Source organism: Chiloscyllium punctatum, chromosome 10, assembly GCF_047496795.1.
Source record: "Chiloscyllium punctatum isolate Juve2018m chromosome 10, sChiPun1.3, whole genome shotgun sequence".
Classification (NCBI taxonomy): Eukaryota; Metazoa; Chordata; class Chondrichthyes; order Orectolobiformes; family Hemiscylliidae; genus Chiloscyllium; species Chiloscyllium punctatum.
The window spans coordinates 78,657,829-78,684,744 of NC_092748.1; the positions used below are offsets into that span (position 1 = coordinate 78,657,829).

The following is a 26,916-nucleotide window of genomic DNA, read 5'->3' on the forward strand; positions in this document are numbered from 1 at the left end:
TTTACATCCAGATTCAAACCAGGGCATTCTGGCAAGACTGAAATTTATAGGTATAATGATAATACTTTAAAAATTCCAATTAATACTTTTTTTCTTGGTTAAGTACATTGTGTGCAGTTGCATGAACGTTGACCTAAATATTGCCTGAAAAATTGCTGGAAGATGCATCAATAATGGAATTTAAAAGAGATTTTAATCATGAGTCATTGAAATGACTTGTATCTGAATATTTTTCCCTTTGGGGAAATAAAATTGAAAGAGGCAATTTAATGTATTATGATTTATCATTGTTTTGCATTTTGAAACAAGACGTGGTAAATGTAATCCTGAATTATAGTGAGCTTGATGCACAGAAGATATTCACTTGAACCCAATGTTATTGCAGGATGTGACAATTTGCCAATAAAAGACTTATATCCAATCTTTAATTGCTCGATCTGTGCTAAATTGGGAATAGTTATATTTTTAGCTACAAGTAAATGGATATATTGCAAAAGCAAGATTATCTAATGATGTGGGGATGTTAAGCCAATGTGTAATACACAATACCACATGTTTTGAAAACACATTCTACTTTTGAGAAGACTTGTAAAAATTCTGTTTATTTAATTAATGTCATATAATGGGATGTCAGGGAGGCTGAATGGTTTTAAATTTGCGAACTACAATGTCTGGTTTCTGACATAAAGGGTGCACATCATAACATATGTCATCATTTTTGTGCAAATGACAATACAAAATTAAAAAGAAAATAAATGTGTCCTCTTTAAATGTTGTTACCAGTCAACAAGTATTAACATATACAGCAGTGGAGCCAAATAAAATACACATGCATTTGCACAGTTGGGATTTTGACTTTCTCTAAAAGTGTGCTAACAGGTCGATGTATTTCCAAAAATTGTTTGAATACTGTTCCTTTGAAAATAATCCTGGACCTGGCACGTGAATTCAAATCCTTTTTGCCAGTCATCAGATTCATAATCTCTAATGTGCTGTTTCTGTAAATTTCTTGCAGCTGCCCTGGTACTTCTGCACTTCCACCAACAGTGGTATTTAATGCTGGGTTCTGAGAGTTCTGTACTATTAGCTTTGTTTTTAGTATATTTTGAGTTTTCTTTCTTGTTCCTTTTTAAAGAATTCCTGAATTTATTCATCATCCTCTGGTTCTTTCTGTAATACAGGTATTTCTTCCTTGAGGCACTCTCTGAAAAAGTTGAGGATAGCACTGTACATATAATGCTTGCTTTTTTCAGCTGTAATAAAATGGCCTTCATCTGGGTAAATCTGTTTCAAGCAAAATGAAAGGTTAGTGAGATACCTGACTAATGTTATTTTAAGTATGCAATAGTTAACTTTAACCATAAATATCATTGAATTGAGCTAATAGTTATGACTATTACAATTATTGGTACTTAGTTAGACAACTGCATCAATTGAACACATTTTAGATGTATCATAATTACACAAATGACTGTCAGTGATAATAGCAATTGTTGATTTATATGACATTCTTATTGTCAATCGTGTAGAAATTAGATTCAATGGAACTCCTCCTGTGCTCTACAGAAGGTGAGACTTGGAAATGTTACTCTGTTATATCCAAACTTTTATTCAATTAAAACAGCAATAAATTATGAGAAATATTTTTGTTCTGATTGCTAACCACTGGAAATTAAATATAGGCTGTCAAATTCCAAATTAATGTTCGTCACACATCATCATTGTCACTTAAATAAAACCAGAGTTCAGATGCTCTTTTACTGGCTTATTATGCACTGAAGGTTTGTAACTCGAGGAAAGAACCATCTTTATTTGCATGGTATTTCCATCAAGGGTTCCATTACCTTGCTCCTGGTATTCATATGCCAAAGACTGTTCATTCTTTCTAGACTTTGCCAGGTTAATTAACTGTTGCCTGGTACTCAGTGTTGATTGGTGATAGGCACAAGCATCTACTGTGAATCTGAAAATTCAACTCTATTGTTGAATATTTTCTTGATCTTTAGCCAGATTGAAAAAAATAAGGTGGCATGAAATGGATTTTCTGTAGGATTCCAAGACAATAAGGTGGATCTTTAAACAATGCTCTAAAGCACTAATTCTTTTAGTTACCTCAACCTTTAGATTTATTGCACTGGCAGTGCAAATATATATTAATTAGAAATTCAATACCTGTAGGGTATAGTTTCTTTCTGCTTTCACCAGGTGTTGTATCAGCTCTGCTGTGTGCTGAAAATGTACATTTGCTGCAAAAAAAGTTACACAATTGATAACTGAAAATTAAAACTGGCTTTTAGTAGGTGTTCATCAAAGTAGATTGCACCAAATTTTAAAACAAAAACTATTTTTAAATTGATTGACATTAATTCTCACCTGGTTATTTCAAATTTATAGTTATTAAGGTCAAACAAAGATACAACTCTACTGGGTAGTGGTGGTAAAATGAATTAAACTGTCAATCGCCAAGCTGCCATCTCAAGCTTAGTGAAGTAGTACAGAATATTCATACTTTGGGCTATTCTGAATTAACTTCCTATAGCAGTATCTGCTCCTTTACCAAAGCAGATTGATAAAGACTGATGGATCGTCCATCATTACTCTCAATGACTCAATTCATTCATCTTAGAATCCCTACAGTGTGAAACCAGGCCCTTCAGCCTAACGGGTCTGCACCAATCCGCTAAAGAGTATCCCACTCAAACCCATTCCCCATTACTCTACATTTACTGCTGATACACCTCTAATACACCTAACCTACACATCCTTGAACATTATGGGCAATTTAGCATGGCCAATTCACCTGACCTGCACATCTTTGCATTGTGGGAGGAAACCCACGTTGACATGAGGAGAATGTGTGTGGAGTTTGCACAATCGCCTGAGGCTGGAATCAAACCCACGTTCCTGGTGCTGTGAGGCAGCAGTGCTAACCACTGAGCCACTGTGCCGCTCCCACTGAAAAACGTAAGGTTGGGACTCACATTGTTATGTTTCCATCCTCAACTGCTCTAATCCATACACATTATAAATCCCATCTCTCCAATTAAACTCTCAGTCAGAAGATGTAGGAGCAGAAGTAGGTCTTCACCCCTTTGGATCAGCTTTGCCATTCAATGAGATCATGATTGCTATGATAATCCTCAACTTCATTTTACTGCCTTTTCCCCAAACCCTTGATTCCCTTAATGATTTCAAAATCTCTTCCTTGAATGTATTTAATGACATAGCCTTTACACAGTGGAAAGTGACACATACCATGAGATCTTGTTCTGTATAGATTGCTCTAAGCACAGCCAACCCATTTTCAACTATTCATACTTTGCAATAGCACCCATTCAGTATTTTTTTGCTCTTATAACTTTTTATCAATTCCTTTGTTTACTCTCCTTTCTTCTTCTATTTCAGCACTGTCTCTACATATCTGCTTTCTACATTCACTTGCTACCTCACCAGCCTCCGCATTCAAAGAATCATAAACCAGCATCTCTGCCATCTCCAGCAGGATGCTGTCACCAGGATATATTACCTTTATCAGTGTTCTGCCTGGATTATTCACTCTCGGACACTCTGTCCCACTCTAATACCTTCCCACGCAATTATTTGCCTCCTCCCTTCACTCTATCAAAGGCCTCAGACACACTTTCTGGGTGAAGCAGTACCTTACATGCATTTCATTCAGTCTAATCTACTGCATTCACTGCTCACAATGTCATTTCATCTAAATTGGGGAGACAGATTGCAGACTGGGCAAACACTGTTTGGAACACTGACAAAACTCTCTGTAAAAATCAACCTGAACTTGTTAAATGCTTGCCTCTTCAAGAAACTACTGTGTTCCCATTGCCAGAATTTTTTTTCTCCCTCTCTCTCTCTCTCTCTCTCTCTCTCTCTCTCTTTCAACTGGACACATAGACGGACAAGCTGTAGCTTTCTGCAGTCTTTCTCTATTTTAAATATAATGTTCAACAACTCCTCTGCCTGTCGAAGTGTACAACCTCACATTTTCCCATGTATACATATGTATCTCTATACACTGTTTTCATCCTCTCATCTTGCCTTGCCACCTGCAAATCTGACTATATATATATATATATATAGCATATCCCATTTTGAAATTGCACCCCACCCTGATCTCAATTTTACCTTCTTTTAATTAGCCAGCCCTCTATCCAGGCTAATATGCCACCTTCAACTCCATAGACTCTTATCTTGTTATTAGCTCAGTATTGGGGCAGCACGGTAGCTCAGTGGTTAGCACTGCTGCCTCACAGCACCAGGTTCGATTCCAGCCTTGGGTGACTGTCTATGTGGAGTTTGCACATTCTCCCATTGTCTGCATGGGTTTCCTCCAGGTGGTCTGGTTTCCTCCCACAGTCCAAAGATGTGCAGGTCAGGTAAATTGGCCATGCTAAATTGCCCATTGTGATAGGTGCATTAGTCAGAGGGAGGTGGGTTTGGGTGGGTTACTCTTTGGAGTGCCAATGTGGACTGGTTGGGCTGAAGGGCCTGTTTCCACACAGTAGGGAATCTAATCTAATTTAATCTAATGTGGTATCTTATCAAACATCATCTGGAAATCCAAAAATAGTACATTAACTACTTGCTCTTTATCTTTCCTGCTTGTTCCTCCTCAAACATTTTTTAACAAATTTGACAGGCATAATTTCTCCTTTTGTGAAGCCATCTCAAATCTGCTTGAACATGTTATAATGGTCGGCTAATAGACTTGCTAACATTTTCCCAATAACAAATATTACGCTGACTGTATGTCTATAGTGAGCTGCTAGGGAGTTGATTAGCTCAATTGGCTAGATAGGAGAAAGTGAGGACTCAGATGCTGCAAATCAGAGCTGAAAAGTGTGGTGCTGGAAAAGCACAACATGTCAGGCAGCATCCGAGGAGCAGGAGAATCAACGCTTCGGGCATAAGCCCTTCATCAGGAACATTGGGGGGGAGAAGGGGACTGAGAGAGAAATTGGGGGAGGTGGGTGTAGGTTTTGAGGAGGAAGGTAGATAGGAAGGTGATGGATAGATGGGGGTGTGGGGTGATAGGTCAGAGTGGAGAATGGAGTGGATAGGTGGGAAGGAAAATAGACAAGTAGGACCTTTCGAGGATGGTGCCGAGTTGGAGGATTGGATCTGGAATGAGGTGGGGGAGGGGAGATGAGGAAAATGGTGAAATCGACATTGATGCTATGTGGTTGGAGGGTCCCAAGATGGAGGATGAGGCATTCTTTCTCCAGGTGTCAGGTAACTAGGATTTGATGGGGAAAATGTCCAGGACTTGCATGTCTTTGGCAGAGTGGGCGGGGGAGTTGAAGTGGTCAGCCACAGGATGGTGGGTTGTTTGATGCATGCGTCCTAGAAATCTACTGTGTATGTTGCTCTGGATGTGGTCTCCTCTACTTTAGGGATACAGAATGCCAACTCACAGAACCATTTCAGAGAACATCTCTGGGACAAGTTTACAGTACAATTTACAACCATTGGCAGCCAGTGCAAGAATTCAACCATGGTTGAAGTTACTGTGAAGGAGTCTCCTCCTTAACTACTCCCCTCACCCAAGGTGTGGCGACCCTCCGGTTAAAGCACCACAGTTGTAATTTATAAGTTACCTGCTTTCTCTTTCACTTTGAAAATAAAGGTGTTACATTGGTAGTTTTCCAATCCTTTGGAAATTTTTCAGACTGTATTCTTGTAATATCATTACTGGTACATTTTCTGTCTCTTAAGTACTTCCTTTTACAAGCTAGGATGCATTTCATCAGATCCAGGAGACTCATTGTTCTTTAGCTCATTTTCTTCCTTATTAGTTTTTTTTCTTGAGTGATAGTTATTGTATTGTATTTATATTCTCTCCTCCTTTTTGTCCCTTGATTATTTTGTATCTGTGGAATTTCTTCTACTGTGAAGATTGATACAAAGTATTCATTCAATTCCTCTGCAATTTCCTATTTTCCTCACCTCATTCTCTAAGGGCCCTTTGGTCACTGGCATCTCATGACGTTTTTAAAAATGGTTTAAAGAACCTCTTGCTATCTGTGTTGATAGTACTTGCAAGTTTACCCTCAAAGTTTAACTTGTCCCTTTTTTTCTGGTCATCTTTTGTTGGATTTTAAAACCTTCTCAATCCTCTGTTTTACAAGTAATCTTTGCCACGTTGTATGATAATATTTCAATTTGAGCATAACATCAATTTGCCAGGTTAACCAGGGTTGTCTTAACCTCTTAGTATGCTTCTTTCACACTTTGATATATCTTTGGATGCCATGAGCTATTTTCTTAAATGATTACCATTGCCTCTCGAGTGTGTTTGCTCCTGAACTCTTTTTCCAGCAAATCCAACTAACTCTGCCACATTCCTATGTAACTAACCTTATTTAAATTTAGCACATATGTTTCTGACCCAAGCTGTTCCTTCTCAAAATGAAATTTATTGAACTTTCTCATTATTCATCAGATTTCTGATATTCAAGTATTTGGTTTTAAGAAACTTGTCTTTTTATTTCCAATCAATCTAGTATCTTGCTCCATCTTTCTTGAAGTTGATACTAGAAAAACCTGCAGTCTGTAGGGCAATTCCAAATTCTTCAATTATTCTTATTTTCTGTTGAAGGCCTTTGATAAGATCACACAGTAGGTTTATAACATTTAGGGCAAACAAAGTCAGGGAGAAATAGCTGAATGAATTATAAAATAGAAAGCAGAGGGTTGTGTTAAAGGGTAGTTTATTTGGACTGGAGAAAGATAGAAAGCAGTGTTCCAAAGAATATGTGCTTGAACTATTGTTATTCATAATTTTGATTAACTATTTGGATTTCAAATGCTATCAAAGTTCACAGATAACAAATGGTGATGGTGGTAGGATTATAATTAACACTAAGGAAGAATGTAATGATCTACAAGCAAACATTTGAAAACTCCTACACAAGGTAGTAAAATAGTAAATGGACATCAAGATAGATTTACTGTGGGCTGTTTTACTTTGGTAGTGAAAACAGATACATCACCCAGACCTTAGAAAATAAGAAATGGAATGGATTAAGAAGAACAATATGATCTAAGGATGCAGGAGAACAAATGAACATAGCAGCAAACCAGATGAACAATACAATCAAAAATGCTAACAAACAAACTGATTTCTAGAGATGACCAATTCAAAAGTAGTGAAGTTATGCTGAATCTGTATAAGACACTGGTCAGACTACTGTTAGAATATTGTGCACTGTTCACAGAAACCTGGAGAACATGTAAAAAAGAGTTTATATTCATAATATCAGAACACGGATTGCAGCTCTCAGGAAAGATTGAACAGGTTTAAGATGTCTTTAAAATTATGAATGAGTTGAATAGTTTAGATGCGGTCAGAATCTTTTCACTTGTAGGTGAATCCAAAACTAGGAGCCATTAATACATGTTAGTGGTCAATATGGAAGTAAGGACAAATTTGAGGTTAAAATGTGAAATAAGTTGAGGTCAATAGCTCTCCTGCTTTCAAAGACCAACAGTAAGAGTACATGAGATAAAGGGTAACAAAGATTTGCTAAAAGGCTACAAAACAGTCAATAGAATGGGAGGAAAGTCATGGAATAAAAATCAGCACAGTCAACTAAATGATGTGACTGTTACTGTTGCATAGATGTTTTGTAATTACTGATCATATTCTTCGCTCTTTCCACCCTACTGAACCCATGGCCTCTGTTAATAGTCCACACCCCTTAGAATAAATTTAAATGTATTCTATACATTTCCTCATAAGTTGACATTCGTGTTTTCTCTCTGTAGAATTTGTGAAAAATGCAAGTATATTAAGGAGTTCTATTTTTCTATTTCTTTTAAGATTTGGTTTTACTTGAATAATAACTTCACTGAGCTTACTTTTCTCTCAGGTAAACAACCAGTGGTGTATAAAGTTTCCTCTCCAGTTCAGATGCCTCAAACTTGTTTTTACTTTAAGATTGATGTTTCACTCAGATTCAATCTGATGTTTCTTCTTGTTTTTAAAAGTATACTGTAATTCTCTGAAGGTCCAGAAATTCCTTTCATTGACAGGCTGCCTTTAGAATTGGAATACTTCTCATCAATTTTAATTAGCTGCTAATCCATTGCAAATTTATATCCTGGGCTTGCTTTTACTACGCAGACTAAGTTTAAAGTGGCAAATCCATTCCTGAAAGATTTACAACATTGGGAATGACGAAAATAGACACTTTTAAAAGACTGCAAGACTTGTATTGCCATTCTCTGGTATTACTGTTGAACAAGAGCTGGTGATGGTCTAGTAGCAGTGCCAGTAAACTAATAATTCAGATGCCCAGGCTAATGCTCAGGAAATATGGGTTCCCTTTGCAGAATTTAAATACCATTAACTAATAAATCTTCAAGATGGGGGAGCCCAGCACATCATTGCAAAAATCAAAGTTGAAGCATTGTGACTAATCTCTAGCCAAATGTCAAATGGGTGATCTATTTTGGCTTCCTCCTGAGGTTCCCTGCAGATCAGATGCCAGTCTTTAACCAATTTATCACTCTACATGATATCAAGAAATACCTGAAGAATCAGAAACTCGCATTTAACTTAAAGCAAAAGAATATTGTTAAAGTTTTTTGCATAAGCACTTTACTGTTTTAACATCCTTCTTTTCCTTCCTCAATCTCTGCTTTACTGCTGGTGGCTTCTTCTGACCATCATACTCTTGTCCTTTAGAATTTTCTCCCTATTTGTTTTAATTTACTTTCTGCTTCTGCTTTCAAAATTCTCCAAGTTTAGCTTTTCAATTGAACTTCTAGTTACGGCATTTTACCTTTCAAGTTCTACCAGTTTTCCTGTACCTGATATCTATTCTACCATTTCCTTTTTCATTTAAAGTGCTCTGAGATGCATTAGTTTATGTTGTACTGTTCATGGAGAAGAAACCAAGAAATCAGTTGGTCAGGCAGCATTTGTGGAAAGCTAACGTTTTGAAACATGTGCTCATGAGGGTGCAAAAATGAGACACTTTGTGACTAAGGTATTGCTCAGGCAAAGATGTAACTCCAGAACTTTTTATGCATACAGCAAGAGTGAAACACCATTCTTCTCCACCCCAACCAGGTCCACAGCAAAAGCGGAAAGTAAAAATGGCCACCAGCCAGGTTTGATGCATCAAAACATCCTCTCTTGTGAGAAACTATGATTAAAAGAGAGGATTTAGCTGCAGAGAGAGATTTAAAAAATATATAGAGTTACATCCAGAATAAGGGCTATAAGACCACAACAAATAGGAAGAGGAATCAGATGTTTAGCCCCTCGAGCTTGCTCTCCCATTCAATAGGATTATGGCTGATCCAATATTCCTCACATCCACCTTCCTGTCCTTTCCTCCTCAGCCTTGATTTCCCCTCCCGATCAATAATCTATCCATCTCAGCCTTAATTATACACAAGGATTTTGGTTACGCAGATCTCTGTGGCAAGGAGTTTCAAAGACACTCTACCCTTTTTGAGAGAAAAAACTTCCTCTTCATCTCAGTCTTAAATTGACCATTTGTTCTGAGACTTTGACCTCTGATCCTAAACTCTTCCATGAGGAAAAACATCCTCTCAGCATCTAACCTGCCAAGCCCCTTAGAAAGCCTATATGAGATCACCACCTATCATTCTTCTCAACTCCAGCAAGTAGAGTCCAACCTGTTCAGTCTTTGCTTTTAAGACTATGCCTCCATATCCAGGATCATCCCGGTGAACATTCTCTGAATTGCCTCGAATAAAATGATATCTGTCCTTAAATGATAGGATCAAAACTGCTCACGATATTCCAGCCGTGGTCTCACCAGCACCTTACACAGTTGCATGAAGGCTTCCCTACTCCAAACCTTTCAAAATAAGGGCCAACATTCCATTTGCCTTCCTGATTATCTGCTGTACTTTTGTGTGACCTTCTGTATATATTTTTTAAAAATTACATTAGATTCCCTACAGTGTGGAAACAACTCTTCAGCCCAACAAGTCTGCACCGACCCTCCAAAGAGTAACCCACCCAGGCCCATTTCTCTCTGATTAATGTGCCTAACACTAAGGGCAATTTAGCGTGGCTAATCCACCTGACCCGCACATCTTCGGATTGTGGGAGGAAACCGGAGTACCCAGAGGAAACCCACGCAGACAAAGGGAGAATGTGCAAACTCCACACAGACAGTCAACCGAGGCTGGAGTTGAACCCGGGTCCCTGGCACATTGAGGCTGCAGTGCTAACCACTGTGCCACCATGCTGCCCTTAATATCATGCATAAATACACCTAGGTTCGCCTTTTGTAGCTTTTCTGTATTTAAATAATATCATATTCTTTTGTTGAACTTTCCAAAATGAACAAGTTCACATTTTCCCATGTTATAATCCAAGGGCCAACTTTTTGCCCACTTAACCTATCAATACCTCCCTGTATTCTTGTCACAACCTCCCTATTTTTGTGTCATCTCCAAATTTGGCTACAGTACTTTCACTTCCTTCTCTTTTACTGTCTTTAAATTGTGCTCCGGCCTGCAAAAAAGATCACAGCTGAGAGAAAAGCAACAGCAAATCAAGACCTTTGCAAGAATTACAACATTTGCAATGACTGACTGCATCCAAAACCAAGCTAAACACAATTGGTTTCAGTTATGTCTCAAATACTGCCAAAGAACTCTAAGTAGTATGTACTTTCATCTTCCTTTGTATTGGACCCTATTATGTTTAACTTAATACCTGTGTCTGTGTGAGAGAAATTGGGCCCAAATGATTACACAAAGGCCGGATGCTTGATTTTGATTTTTTCAGTTAACTGGTAAAAATTTGCTGTTTGATTCAAGAAAATATAAAAAATACTTTTGCTTACAGAAATGCATATAGTTCGGCTGTTTAACCACTAGAAATATTGTAGTCCACACTAACTCTGTCCTGAATGAATCTCAACAAAATTGTTGAAATGAGAAAATGGCAAAAGCAGTTTTTGAATCGTTTTCTAAAGTCGAGAAGTGTTAAAGCCCATTGTAACACCTGAATATGACCCCAGCTGAGCTAGGCTAGTATTGTACAGTTTTGAAATCAGGAGTGGAATCCTGTTTACTTTGTATCGCTAGAAGTTTTATCTGATTATCTGGTGTGCAGAATCAGGAGAATTCAAATTTCAAATCCGCAAATCTAACCTTTAGGGATTACTGCCTAGATATCAGTGTTCGTTCTGTGGAATGGGGGCAGGACTCAAGATGAGTAACCCTTGAATAAGACTGGAAGCTGCCAGATACAGAGGCTGGCCCTAGGTAGTTTTCTCAAAAAAAACAAAAATCTCTCCAGCCTTTGTCCCTCACGGTATCACAGATAGGATTCCATACCCCATCCATGCCATCTCATGCCTGCAGCCACGCACCATAACCCTTAATATCCATTCCAACCTGAACCCTTCTATTCACCATCTATAGTCCTTTATAATCCTCATGTCACCTTTCCAACCCTGGTGGTATTTTATAACCTTTTGCCAAGTTAGTGTTAACTCTCACTAACGTATGCTCTCACACACTACACTTGGTCATTTGGCATAACAGGTGAAAGGACAAAGTGTCCACCATGGACAAAACCAAGAACCCATGCAGATATGAGGTGTATTAGAATTCTAAGTACCTATTGCAGTCTTCAATAAACTGGGGAAAAACAAAGTGTCTTCAGAAAGTTGAATTACTACAATTACATTCGTTCAACTAAATAAAGCCTACATTCGCAACTTTTTATTCATGTGCACAATCTATTATAACAATAAGCATTGCAATTCATTCCTACAGGAACTGTTTATACCTTATAATTCAATTGTGTATGACTGGAAAGTCTTTGCATCATTTAAGAAAAGACTGCATTTCCACAGAGATTCTCCTGATCTGCACTATCTTTGGTGGGAGACCAAGAGGGTCCCCAAAGAAATGGTGTGAAAAGCTGCGGATGTCTGTTTGTTGTTTCACTTGGAGCTTTGTTAGTCTACTGGGCGATTGGCAGAACTCCCAAGACATTTCCAGGTCAAAATCTATTTTTATTATCCTGATAAAAGAATGAAGTAGCAGGAAAAAAAGAGCATAGGAATTAGGAGTTAAGTCTTTGAGTCTGCTCTGGTATTCAACAAGGTAAAAACAATGACTGCAGATGCTGAAAATCAAATACTGGATTAGTGGTGCTGGAAGAGCACAGCAGTTCAGGCAGCATCCAACGAGCAGCGAAATCAATGTTTCGGGCAAAAGCCCATCATCAGGAATAAAGGCAGTGAGCCTGAAGCATGGAGAGATAAGCTAGAGGAGGGTGGGGGTGGGGAGAGAGTAGCATAGAGTACAATGGGTGAGTGGGGGAGGAGATGAAGGTGATAGGTCAAGGAGGAGAGGGTGGAGTGGATAGGTGGAAAAGAAGATAGGCAGGTCGGACAAGTCAAGGAGACAGTAACTGAGCTGGAAGTTTGAAACTAGGATGAGGTGGGGGAAGGGGAAATGAGGAAGCTGTTGAAGTCCACATTGATGCCCTGGGGTTGAAGTGTTCCGAGGCGGAAGATGAGGCATTCTTCCTCCAGGCGTCTGGTGGTGAGGGAGCGGCGGTGAAGGAGGCCCAGGACCTCCATGTCCTCGGCAGAGTGGGAGGGGGAGTTGAAATGTTGGGCCACGAGGCGGTTTGGTTGATTGGTGCGGGTGTCTCGGAGATGTTCCCTAAAGCGTATGGGCCCCAGCTATGCCTGTCTCTTTGTTGGCTATGTAGATCAGTTGATCTTCCGTAATTACACCGGCACCACTCCCTTCCTCCGCTACATTGATGACTGCATTGGCGCCACCTCGTGCTCCCGCGAGGAGGTTGAGCAATTCATCAACTTCACCAACACATTCCACCCTGACCTTAAATTTACCTGGACTATCTCTGACACCTCGCTCCCCTTCCTGGACCTCTCCATCTCCATTAGTGACGACCGACTTGACACTGACATTTTTTACAAACCCACTGACTCCCATAGCTACCTGGATTACACCTCTTCCCACCCTAGCTCTTGCAAAAATGCCATCCCGTATTCCCAATTTCTCCGCCTCCGCCGTATCTGCTCCCAGGAGGACCAGTTCCACCATAGGACACACCAGATGGCCTCCTTCTTTAGAGACCGCAATTTCCCTTCCCACGTGGTGAAAGATGCCCTCCAACGCATCTCGTCCACATCCCGCACCTCCGCCCTCAGACCCCACCCCTCCAACTGTAACAAGGACAGAACGCCCCTGGTGCTCACCTTCCACCCTACAAACCTTCGCATCAACCAAATCATCCACCGACATTTCCGCCACCTCCAAAAAGACCCCACCACCAGGGATATATTTCCCTCCCCACCCCTTTCCACCTACCGCAAAGACCGTTCCCTCCATGACTACCTGGTCAGGTCCACACCCCCCTACGACCCACCCTCCCATTCTGGCACTTTCCCCTGCCACCGCAGGAACTGTAAAACCTGTGCCCACACCTCCTCCCTCACCTCTATCCAAGGCCCTAAAGGAGCCTTCCACATCCATCAAAGTTTCACCTGCACATCCACCAATATCATTTATTGTATCCGTTGCTCCCGATGTGGTCTCCTCTACAATGGGGAGACTGGGCGCCTCCTAGCAGAGCGCTTTAGGGAACATCTCCGAGACACCCGCACCAATCAACCAAACCGCCCCGTGGCCCAACATTTCAACTCCCCCTCCCACTCTGCCGAGGACATGGAGGTCCTGGGCCTCCTTCACCGCCGCTCCCTCACCACCAGACGCCTGGAGGAAGAACGCCTCATCTTCCGCCTCGGAACACTTCAACCCCAGGGCATCAATGTGGACTTCAACAGCTTCCTCATTTCCCCTTCCCCACCTCATCCTAGTTTCAAACTTCCAGCTCAGTTACTGTCTCCTTGACTTGTCCGACCTGCCTATCTTCTTTTCCACCTATCCACTCCACCCTCTCCTCCTTGAACTATCACCTTCATCTCCTCCCCCACTCACCCATTGTACTCTATGCTACTCTCTCCCCACCCCCACCCTCCTCTAGCTTATCTCTCCATGCTTCAGGCTCACTGCCTTTATTCCTGATGAAGGGCTTTTGCCCGAAACGTTGATTTCGCTGCTCGTTGGATGCTGCCTGAACTGCTGTGCTCTTCCAGCACCATTAATCCAGTATCTGGTATTCAACAGATCATAGCCGATTATATCATTTCCCTCACTCCAATTTTCTGCCTACTCCATAACCTTTGACTCCCTTGTCAATCAGATGTATTATCCAAAATAGCTTTGTATATACTCAGTGATGAGGCTTCCTCTGCAGAAGAGGACCTCAATCACTCGTGATCCTCTCAAAGAAGAAATATGTTTTCATCTCTCACTTACATATGTACTGAGCACCAGCTGGAGGCAGGGCCCACGAATTGCTTGAGACTATCGCTCCCTAGTGGATGATTAGGATTGTGGAATCAGATGCTAAATGAATAATTTATCAGGTCATTGAGTAAATGCAGTTTGATAGCACTGTCAATGAAATGTCCTGTCACGTTGCTGCAGTGGTAATTGGCTAGGTTGGATTTGTCTTATTTTATGTGCAAGGGACAGCCTGGGTAATTTTCCACATTATTGCATAGATACCAGTATTGTAACTGTACAGGAAAAGTTTTGTCTGAGGGCAAGGTTAGTTATACAGCACAAGTCTTCAATAGTATCAGAAGTCATGGTGTATGTCAGTATCAATGACATTGGTGAAAAAAAAACTGAAATGAAGTTCTGCAACAAGAATTTGGAGAGTTAGGTGGCAGGTTAAAAAGGAGGACAACCAAGGTTGTAATCTTTGGATTACTTTCAGTGTGATGGACTACTGAATATAGGAATAGGGAGAGAGGTCAGATGAACGTGTGGCTCAAGAGATGGTGCAGGAGGGAGGGCTTTAGATTTTTGGATCATTGGAACCTGTACAAGCTGGACAGGTTGCACCTGAATCAAAATGGGCCCAATATCCTTGCTGGGAGGCTTACCCTTGTTAGGGAGGTTTTAAACTAATTTGGCAGGGGGATAGATCACAGAGTAGATGTAAAATCGGGAACAAGGTGTAATACCATATAGAAATAATACTAGGATAGTCCAGTATGTGGAGAAGACAGTGGCAAGATAAAGTGCATGAGATGTCCAGGAAGTTAAATTAAATCTATTATAATGCAAGGAGCTTGACTGGCAAGATAAACAAACTGAGTGTTGATCAACATATGGAAATATGATATTGATGCAATCACTGAGACATGGTTGAAAGAAGGACAGGACTGGCAGCTCAACTTTCAGGGTATCGACATTATAGGTGGGATGCAGGGGGAAGGTAAGAGAGGTGGGAGCTATATCAAAATTTGAATCCCGAGAGTGCGAAAACAGGTCCTTCAGCCTAATATGTCTATACCGACCCTCCGAAAAGTAACCCACCCAAACCCATTCCCCTACCCTATTCTCCTACATTTATCCTAACTAATGCACCTTACCCACGCATCCCTGAATGCTATGGGAAATTTAGCATGGCCAATTCACCTATCCTGCGCATCTTTGGACTGTGGGAGGAAACCGGAGCACCCGGAGGAAACCCACACAGACACAGGGAGAATGTACTAACTCCACACAGACAGTTGCCCAAGGCTGGAATCAAACCCAGGTCCCTGATGTGGTGAGGCAGCAGTGCTTAACCACTGAGCCATCATGACTGCAGTACTGTGGGAGAATTTCTTAGGTTTTCAAACGGGTAGACCACAGAAATATAAAAAGGTCAACTAACTTTGTTAGGTTTATACTGTGGGCTTCTCAACAGTCAGGAGATAGAGGGGCAGATACATAGGCAAACCACAGAAAGGTGAGGGGGAAAACAGCATTATAGTTATAGGGAATTTCAACTTTGCTAACATCAATTGGGATCATCTTACCATGAAAGGATTAGACACAGTGGAAATTTTGAAATGCTTCCGGGAGAACTTTTTGTGCTTTTATGTCATCCTACCAGAGATAAGACAGTGCTAGATCTAATCTTGGGGAATGAAGCCAATCAAGTTCTTGAAGTTTTACTTGGTAAGGATTTTGGAGAATAGTAACCATACCTCTAAGTTTCAAAGTCATTATAGAAAGGGGTATGGATGGTTTTGAAATTATGTTTGAAACTGGCAAAGACCAATTACAATATCACTAGACAGGATCTGGCAAACTGACTAGGAGCAGTTACTTGCTGATAAAATGGGAGTAATTTAAAAGTGGTATGGTGAGAATTCAATGCCATGGTGCTCCCTTAAAAGTGAAAGGCAAGGGCAGCAAGTCCAGGGAACCCCAGATGTCAAGGAATGTTGAGAGTTTGATAAAGAAAATGAAGGAAGCATATGTCAGGTACAGTCCATTTAAAACAGGAGCGGTCCTTCAGAAGTGTAGACAGTGCAGGGTATTTCTTAAAATAAATTAGGGCAGACAGGGGACATGAAATATCTTTCCTTGGCCAATAGGATCAAGGAAAATCTCAAGGCATTTTATAAACATATTAAGAGTAAGAGGATTACCAAGGAAATGCTTGCAGCAGGTGGTATGGGTAAAGTCTTAGATGATTATGCTCATTTGCATTCACAGAGAGAAAGATGGAGCTGGGGATTTCAGTTGGGATGGTGAGGTTATAGATCAATAAGGAGGATATTGGATGTTTTAGCAGCATAAAGGCACATAAGTGCCCAGAGCCTGATGAGATGTACTCCAAGCTGCACTGGGAGGCAAAGGTGGATACTGCTGGTGCCCTGGTGGATATATTCAATTCTTTGTAACCCTGGCCACAGGTGAAAAGATGACTGGAGGATAACTCATGCTGTTCCTTTGTTCAGGAAGGGGAGCAGGGATAGGCAAGGTAATTACAGGGGAGTTAGTCTGATGTCAGTGGTCGGGAAATTTATTGTAGAAATTCAGAAGGATTGGATTAATCAGCACTTGGAAAGGTAGGGATTGATCGTGTAATGATCCTCCTGTAAAAATGCTATCCCTTACTCCCAGTTTCTCCACTTCTACCGTATTTGCTCCCAGGAGAAGCAATTCCTATCTAGGACATCCCAGATGGCCTCCTACTTCAAGAACCACATTTTCCCCTTTCACACGATCAACAATGCCCTCCAGCATATCTCCTCCACTTCCCGCACCTCCTCTTGAATCCCACCCCTCCAACCGCAACAAGGATAGAACCCCATGGTCCTCAATTTCCACTCCACCAACCTCCAGATGCAATGCATTATCCTCTGCCATTTCCATCTCCTACAATCAGACCCCACCACCAGAAATATAGTTCCCTCTCCACCCCTATCAGCATTCTGCAGAGACCATTCCCTCCATGACTCGCTCATTAGGTCAATGCCTCCCACCAACCCACCCTCCACTCTTGGTCCCTTCCCTTGCCGCTACAAGATGTGTAAAACCTGCGCTCACCAACTCCCCACCTTCCTCCCCCACACTGCACACCACCTCCCTCCCTCCAATCTTCACTTTCATCCAAGGCCTGAAGGATCCTTCCACATCCAGCAGAGATTTTCCTGTGCATCCAAACACCTCGTCTATTGTGTCCATTGCTCTTGATATGGTCTCCTTTACATTGGAGATACATCATGCCAACTTGCGGAACATTTCAGGAAACATCTCTAGGATACACACACCAAACAACCCCACTGTCCTGTGACTAACCACTTCTACTTTCCCTCCCACTCTGCCAAGGACATGCAAATCCTGGGCCGCCTCCACCACCAAATCCAAGCGATATGACACCTGGAGGAAGAACGCCTCATCTTCCACCTTGGGACCCTCCAACCACACAGCATCAACATCGATTTCACCAGTTTCCTCAAGTCCACTCACCCCCACCTCCATCCCAATCCAACCCTCCAACTTGACATTGCACTCTTGAACTGTCCTTCTTCCTTTCCACCTATTCACTCCACCCTCCCCTCTGACCTATCACCAACACACCCCACTTGCATCTACCTATCACCTTCTCACCTAACATGCCCCCGGCCCACCACCTCTTCCTATTTATCTCTCAGCCCCCTTCCCCTCTCCCACTGCCCCTGCCACACCCCCCCCCCCCCCACCCCAAACTCCCACCTAATTCCTGATGCCTGAAACTTGACTTGATTCTCCTGCTCCTCGGATGCTGCCTGACCTGCTATGTTTTTCCAGTGCCACACTTTTCAACTCTGGTGTCCAGCATCTGCAGTCCTCACTTTCTCTATTGATCAGGGATAATCAACTTGCATTTGTCGGAGGGAAAAGCTGTCTGTCTGATTTAAACTGAACTTTTTGAAGAGATGACTAAATATATTGAATTAATTATTACACAACACCAGGTTATAGTCCAACCTTATATACGACCTGGATGAGGGCGTAGAAGAGTGGGTTAGTAAATTTGCAGACAACACTAAGGTCGGTGGAGTTGTGGATAGTGATGAAGGATGTTGTAGGTTACAGAGAGACAAAGATGAGCTGCAGAGCTGGGCTAAGAGGTGGCAAATGGAGTTTAATGCAGACAAGTGTGAGGTGATTCACTTTGGTCGGAGTAACCGGAATGCAAAGTACTGGGCTAATGGTAAGATTCTTGGTAGTGTAGATGAGCAGAGAGATCTCTGTGTCCAGGTACACAGATCCTTGAAAACTGCCACCCAGGTTGACAGGGTTGTTAAGAAGGCATACAGTCTTTTAGCTTTTATTAATAGAGGGATCGAGTTCTGGAACCATGAGGTTATGCTACAGCTGTAGAAAACCTCTGGTGCGGCCGCACTTGGAGTATTGTGTACAGTTCTGGTCACCGCATTGTAAAAAGGATGTGGAAGCTTTGGAAAGGGTGCAGAGGAGATTTACTAGGATGTTGCCTGGTATGGAGGGAAGGTCTTACGAGGAAAAGCTGAGGGACTTGAAGCTGTTTTCATTAGAGAGAAGAAGGTTGAGAGGTGACTTAATAGAGACAAATAAGATAGTCAGAGGGTTAGATAGAGTGGACAAGGAGAGCCTTTTTCCAAGTATGGTGACAGCGAGCACGAGGGGGCATAGTTTTAAATTGAGGGGTGATAAAAATAGGACAGATGTCAGAGGTAGTTTCTTTACTCAGAGTAGTAAGGGTATGAATGCTTTGCCTGCAATGGTAGTAGATTCACCAACTTTAAGTACATTTAAGTCGTCATTGGACAAGCATATGGACGTACATGGAATAGTATAGGTTAGATGGGCTTCAGATTGGTATGACTGGTCGGCGCAACATCAAGGGCTGAAGGGCCTGTACTGTGCTGTAATGTTCTATGTTAACAGGTTTAATTGGAAGCACTAGCTTTCGGAGCATTGCTCCTTCATCAGGGTGGTTGTGGAGGACACAATTGTAAGACACAGAATTTATAGCAAATGTTTACAGTGTGATGTAACTGAAATTATACATTGAAAAATACCTTGATTGTTTGTTGAGTCTTTCATCTGTATGAATACCATGATAGTTTTACTTTTTTCATATGTAAATGACAAAACTATTTTTTAAAAGTTACATTCTCAGGTTAACTGTAACAATTAGTGTTAGCCAGATAATATGTTGAAGGTGTTAGCCCCATGTTCCCTGTCTGTGCCATAATGGTTAGACTGATTCTAATCTAAAAAGTGAGTTAACAGTCTTAGATGGATTCATGCAGTTTTTGAGCAAAGTACAATGTAACTCTGCAAGTACAAATTCACCCCACAAATGTATCTGTATATGTGTGTGTGTGTGTCTGGGGTGAGGGGTTGTGAGTGTGAGCGAGAGTGTATGTGAGTGTAGAGTGTCTAAGTCTGTAAGAGGTTCATGTGAGAGTGTGGGAGTGTGTGTGTCTGGGGTGGGGGGTCGTGAGTGTCTGTCAGAGAGTGTATGTGTGTGTGAGTATAAAGTAGTCTAAGTCTGAGAGGATGTATATGTGAGTGTGGGAGTGTGTGTGAGTGTCTGTGTGCGTGTCATGTTATCTTTAACAACCACCTTGCCAAGCCTATTGTTAGACAGACTTCAGAACAGGTCACAAGAGTTTCTTCATTTTATCTTAAATTAAAGGGACTAGCAATTTTATAAATCTCATTTGAAACACTGCTGCCATTAAAATATCTTGAGGGATAGCTGACAGTATATGCTTGAATATGAGAGGCAAGCTACATTAAGTCTTACCATCAGCAGTGCCATGTATAATCAAGAAACTCTCATCTTTGATTTCATTAACATTTTGTAATACACTAGATTCCTGCAATAAAACCAAAATGGAGTTATTAATATGAATGTTAAACACAGTATTACTTGATTAATTATATTAAAACAAATTATTGCCTCTAAATACACACGTGATTTTAAAAGACTAAAAGGGAATTAGCTGTGAAAAGTAAATGCTCATCTCCGTCTTGGAGTGGAATTTCAGCAGAATAGTATTTTCACCTGAAATATGCACAGTGGCACAATGGTTAGCACTGCTGCCTCACAGTGCCAGAGACCTGGGTTCAATTCCTGCCTCAGGCGACTGTGTGGAGTTTGCACATTCTCCCCGTGACTGCGTGGGTTTCTTCCGGGTGCTCCGGTTTCCTCCCACAATCCAAAAATGTGCAGGTTAGGTGGATTGGTCACGGCAAATTGCCCATAGTGTTGGATGAAGGGGTAAATGTAGGGGAATGGGTTTGGGTGGGTTGCACTTCGGCGGGTCAGTGTGGACTTGTTGGGCCGAAGGGCCTGTTTCCACACACTGTAAGTAATCTAATCTAAAACTAATTATCCTGGACGGAAGCTGATTGTATAAGTGCAGTAAGTTTCTGGCAGAAATTTCACCATTATGAGGAAACTTATGTGAATGTTGCATCAACATCAAATTTTTTTCAATGATATTAGAAAGAAATCAAAGTCTGTACATGTAAGTGTCCAGGACAGACATAACTTGGGGCCTTTATCACTGTTTCCTGGGTCTATTACCATCTTTTAAATGGCAGTATTGTGACTCAGTAGTAGATAAGACCCTCTGACTCACAGACATTTGCATACATAAGTGGCAATTAATTGACCTGTATAAATCTGAGGGATGTGGAATTAAAACATTTTTAGTCAGAATGGTGATACAGTGGCAGGTCGTGTGATGTCTGGATTTTTGGACATTTGCATCTCTGATCCTTTTTAATTTTGATTAGGATTATGTGTTGCAATTCCACTCCAAAAGTAAAATAATTGAATTAATGCTTAGCCTTTTTACATTGAGTGGTTTTTTAAAAAAAAACTCACTTGATAAATGATTTCATCTCGTGATGGTAATCCAAGGTATCGTTCTGTGAATGCTGAAGCTGTATGAAGAAAAATATTAATTTAATCCATATTTGCATGGTGTCTTCATTTTTGTGAAGCAATGTTGAACAATAAACAATAGCTGACCTGAACCCTTGGCCTTTCCCATTTGGCTCTGTAATCTATGAAGAGACCATTTTCTGAGGCAACAGTCTTAGCTTTTCTACTGAATCATTAATTTGTAGCAAACAACATGACTGAATATGTTTGATTTAAAAGAAAATTCAAATCCATGGACTGTTTGCCAAGAGGGAGTATTACTGTGTCATCTTGTCCTGTGCTAATCAAGACACCTTGAACAGCACTTGAATGCATCTCATATCAGTATAGCATTACGCCAAGAACAATATAATCAAGGTTACATTAAAATCTCTTCATTAACTATTCTAACTGCAGTTATTATCTGGTATGCAACTACAATTTTACTTCCCATCATCAATACAAACTGAATAATATTATAAAAGAATCCCCCCAAAATAAGTTAATTGTAATCCAGTTTAAAGATGCCATTTACTTGCAATTTAAATTCAAGATTTAGAAAGAAAGGTGACATGCCAGCTCACTCTGGGTGAAAGCTTTTAATGAAACAAAATATCCTTTGTAATTGTGTTCATCTGCTTTGTCTTTGTGCAGATGGATGAGATTTTACCTCGTTTAAAACCCATCTACTCATACAAAGTTAAATAAGGTCCTTTCATGGCTGCGGTCAAAAGATGTGGGAGAGGGCAGCAGAGACTTATATAACACAACCATGGTTAGAGTGATGAGTGTCTGGCTGAGAAATTAGCTCATTTTCATTTCAATAAATAACCTGTGACTGGATCCATTGAGGATATTTCAGCATATCATCAATTCCAATGGCAGCTCAACAATTACTGTCTTAAAAAAAGGTGTTAACAGTCAATAGGAGAAGAAGATAAATGACTGACATTCAGAATTTCTCAAGAGAGCCATGAACATACACTCTTGTCTAAAAGCAGAAGCTATGGTACATGAACAGATATTTGTCATTCTTAAGAAACCAAAAGAGATGGGAGCAGAAATTAGGCCTTTCAGCCCATTGAGTCTGCTCTGTCATTTAATCATGGCTGATAAGCCTCTCATCCCTATTCTCCTGCTTTCTCCCTGTAACCCTTGATCCCCTTGATACTCAAGAATCTATCTATCTATCTCACTTTTAAATATACTCAATGACTTGGCCTCCATGGCCTTCTATGACAATGAATTCCATAGATTCACCACTCTCTGGCTGGAGAAGTTTCTCCTTAACTCTGTTATAAAAGGCCTTTTAATCTAAGGCTGTGCCAATGGGTCTGAGTCTCTCCTACCAATGGAAACATCTTCCCAACAGCTACTCTGTCCAAGCCATTCAGTATCTGTATGTTCAATTAGATGCCCCTTCATCCTTCTAAACTCCATCGTGTAAAAACCTAGAGTCCTCAGATGTTCCTCATTTGTCAAGCTTTTCATTTCTGGGACCATTCTTGTGAACCTCCTTTGAAGCCCCAGGATTAGTACGTCTTTCCAGAGACATGGCGCCCAAAACTGTGCTCAATACTGCAAATGTGGTCTGACCAGAGACTTAGAGCCTCTGAAGTGCATCCCTGCTTTTATACTCAAGTCCTCAAAATAAATGCCATCATGCATTTGCCTTCCTAACTACTGACACAACCTACAAGTTTGCCTCGAGAGAATCCTGGACTTGAATGCTCAAGTGTCTTTACACTTCAGACTTGTGAATTTCCTTCCCATTTTGAAATTAGTCCATGCTTTTATTCTTTCTTCCAAAGTGCATGACCTTACACTTTCCCACATTGTACTCCATCTGCCACTTTTTTGCCCACTCTCTGAACCTATCAAAATCCTTCTGCTGTCTCCCTGCTTCCTCAAGCTACCTGTCCCTCTACCTATCTTTGTATTACCTGCAAACTTAGCTAGAATGCCCTTAGTTCTTTCATCTATAAAGTGAAAAGTTGTGATCCCAACACTGAACCTTGCAGAACCCCACTTGTCACCGACTGCCATCCTGAGAAAGACTCTTTTATCCCCACTCTCTGCTTTCTCCCAGATAGCCAAACTTCTATGCATGCTAACACCTTGCCTCTGAAACAATGGACCCTTATCTTACTCAATAGCCTCCTGTGCAGCACCTTGTCAAAAACCTTCTTGAAGTTGAGGTAGATAACATCCATTGTCTCTCCTTGGTCTAAACTGTTTGTTACTTCCTCAAAGAATTTTAGCAGCTTTGTCAGACATGACCTCCACTTGATTGAGACCATGCAGACTTTGTCCTATTTTAAGAGCACTTCCAAATATTCAGAAATCTCAATCTTCACAATGGATTCTAGGATCTTACGATTGAGGTTAAACTAATCAGTCTGTAATTTTCTATATTTTGCCTTACTTCCTTTTTAAACAGGGGTGTCACATTAGCGATTTTCCAGTCCTTTGGGACCCTTCCTGATTCTAGCCATTCCTAACGCCTCCACTATCTCTTCAACTATCTCCTTTAGAACTCTGGGGTGTAGTCCATGTGGTCCAGGTGATTTATCCACCTTCAGGCCATTCAGTTTTTCTGGCTTCTTCATCTTCATGATGGCCACCATACTCAGCTCAGCCCGGCATTCTCTTGAATTTTTGGGATATTACTCCTGTCTTCCACCGTAAAGACTGGCGCAAAGTAATTATTCAGTTCCTCATCCACTTCCTTGTTCCCCACTAATATCTCTCCAGCGTCATTTTCCAATGGCCCAGGTCCACTCTTGCTTCTCTTTTAATATATTTAAAGAAACTCTTACAGTCTTCCTTTATATTACTGGCTAGCTTATCCTCCTATTTAATCTTCTCCCTCCTTTTTTTTTGTTCCCCTCTGTTGGTCTTTGTAAGCTTCCCAATCCTCTGGTTTCCCACTGCCCTTCACCACATCAAATACTTTCTCTTTTGATTTTGCTATCCCTGACTTCCCTAGTCAGCCATGGTTGCCTTATCCTCCCTGTGCTATGCTTCTTTTTCCTTGGGAGGAATCTCTGCTGTGTCTCCTGAATTACTCTCAGAAATTCTTGCCTTGGCTGTTCCACTGTCTTTCCTGCGAGGCTCCTCTCCCAGCCAATTCTACCCAGCTCCTCCCTCATGCCTCTGTAGTTGTCTCTATTCAGCTGTAGTTCTCTCTCAAATTTCAGAATAAATTCAATCCTATTATGATCACTACCTCCTGAGGGTTCTTTGACCTTGAGCTCCCTTATCAAGTCTGCTTCACTGCACAACACTAAATCCAATATTGCCTGTTCCCCAGTGGGCTCTACCACAAGCTGATCCAAAAGCCATCTCGTAGACATTTTACAAATTCCTTTTCTTGCAATCGACTACCAACCTGATTTTCCCAGTCCACCTGCATAATGAAATCCCCCATGATCACTGTAACTTTGTGTTTCCTACACATCTTTTCTATTGTTTGATGTATATTATGCCTCAGCTCCCGACTCCTAATTGGAGGCCTATACATAACTCTGACTATGTTTTCTTTTATCTTTGTGGTTCCTCAGTTCTAACCACACAGATTCTATATCATCTGATCATATACTTTGTTTCTTACTATTGATTTAATTTCATTTCTTCAAGGCAACCCCACCCTTCTGCCCACCTACCTAGCATTTCGATAGGATGTATATTCCTGAATATTCAGCTCCTAATCCTGATCCCCTTGCAGTCACATCTCCATGATGCCCACCACGTCATACCTGCCAATTTTGATCTGCGCTACAAACTCATTTACCTTATTACTTATACTGCATGCATTCAGATATAACACCTTCAGTCCTGTATTAACCATCCCTCTTCTCCTTGTCATTTGTTTGTCCAGTGAGCTTGAAGTTTGATTGCTAACCCTTTCCATACACTGTCTTATTTGTGTCTCTGCTGGAGATTTCAATCACCACTCCTGAGTTCTACACTCTTAGCTCCTTTCATTTGGGATTTCTAATTTCCCCTATAATTGAACCCTCCCCCTTCTAATTAATTTAACACCCTATCTATAGCCCTCATTATGTGATTCACTTGGACTCTGGTCCCAGTACGGTTCAAATGAAGACCATCCCAACTGAATAGGTTCCTTCTTCCCCAGTATTAGTATCAATGTCCCATGAATTCAAACCCATTTCTCCCACACCGATCTTTGAGTCACACAGTTACCTGCTTAATCTTATTGATCCTGTGCCAATTAGCTCGTGGCTTAGGCAGTAATCCAGAGGTTTTTGGTTCTGCTTTTTAATTTAGTTCCTAGCTGTTCATACTTCCTTAGCAGAACCTCTGCCCTAGTTTTATCTATGTCATTAGTACTTACTTAGACCACAAACCCTGGATTCTTTACCCTCCAACTCCAAGTTCCTCTGCAGCCCAGATGATACATCCTGAACCCAAGCACCAGGCAGGCAACACAACCTTCAGGATTCTTGATCGTGGTGATAGAGCACAGTGTCTATGCTTCTAACTATACTATCCCCAATTACAACACCATTTCTCTCCCCTCACTTGAGTGGCTCCCTGCACCACATTGCTGCAGACAGTCAGCTCATCGTCCATTCAGTCTCCATTCCCATCCACACAGGGAGCAAAACTCCTTGGACAGGAAAAAGGGCTGAGGGTTCTGCAACTCTACCTCCTGAATCCTTCTACCTGCCTTACTCACAGCCACACCCTCCTGTCCCTGACGACTGGCTGAATTTGTGTTAGTTAGTCTTAGGGGTGTGACTGTCTCATGAAACATAGCATGCCAGGTAACTCTCCCCCTCCTTGATGTGTCGGAAGGTTTGAAACTCTGACTCTAGGTCATTGACTCTGAGCCAGAGTTCTTTCAGCAACCAACATTTACTACAGACATGGTCATTGGGAACCACAATGGGATCCACCAATTCCCACATCATGCAGAAACAACACATCACCTGATCCTCCATTAGCTTGAATTTGGTTTTTTTAAATTTTTAACTGTTTTTGTTACCAATAAATTAACAAGATTCAATTTAACACCGATTCAAATTTAGCAGACCTCTTATTAGCCAATCAAATCAGTCCTCCTGTGACATCATAGAACATAGAACATTACAGCGCAGTACAGGCCCTTCGGCCCTCGATAGTTTCACCGGTCGGTGCAACAATCTGAAGCCCATCTAATCTACACTATTACATTTTCATCCATATGTCTATCCAATGACCATTTAAACACCCTTAAAGTTGGCGAGTCTACTACTATTGTAGGCAGGTCATTCCACACCCTTACTACTGAGTGAAGAACCTATCTCTGACATCTGTCCTATATCTAGCACCCCTCAATTTAAAGCTATGCTGCCCCGTGCTAGCCATCTCCATCCGAGAAAAAGGCTCTCACTGTCCACCCTATCTAACCCTTTAGTTATCTTATATGTCTCAATTAAATCACCTCTCAACATTCTTTTCTCTAACAAAAACAGTCTCATGTCCCTCAGCCTTTCCTCATAAGACCTTCCCTCCATACCAGGCAACATCATAGTAAATCTCCTCTGAACCCTTTCCAAAGCTTCCACATCCTTCCCATAATGTGG

General features: G+C 41.1%; 1 protein-coding gene across 4 annotated transcripts in view; it reads right to left on the reverse strand.

Annotated features, from left to right (window-relative positions):
- Positions 1–586: 586 nt before the first annotated feature.
- LOC140482332 (inactive dipeptidyl peptidase 10-like) overlaps positions 587–26,916 on the reverse strand; it is a 1,704,473-nt gene continuing 1,678,143 nt past the window's right edge. For all 4 annotated transcript variants that reach the window (XM_072579621.1, XM_072579623.1, XM_072579624.1 and 1 more), the window contains exons 23-26: positions 21,284–21,342; positions 20,195–20,267; positions 2,173–2,246; positions 587–1,284 (exon numbers count right to left, since the gene is read on the reverse strand). In XM_072579621.1, coding sequence (XP_072435722.1) covers positions 1,147–1,284; positions 2,173–2,246; positions 20,195–20,267; positions 21,284–21,342 — 344 coding nt within the window. In that variant the 3' untranslated portion in view covers positions 587–1,146. The remainder of the gene's footprint in view (positions 1,285–2,172; positions 2,247–20,194; positions 20,268–21,283; positions 21,343–26,916) is intronic.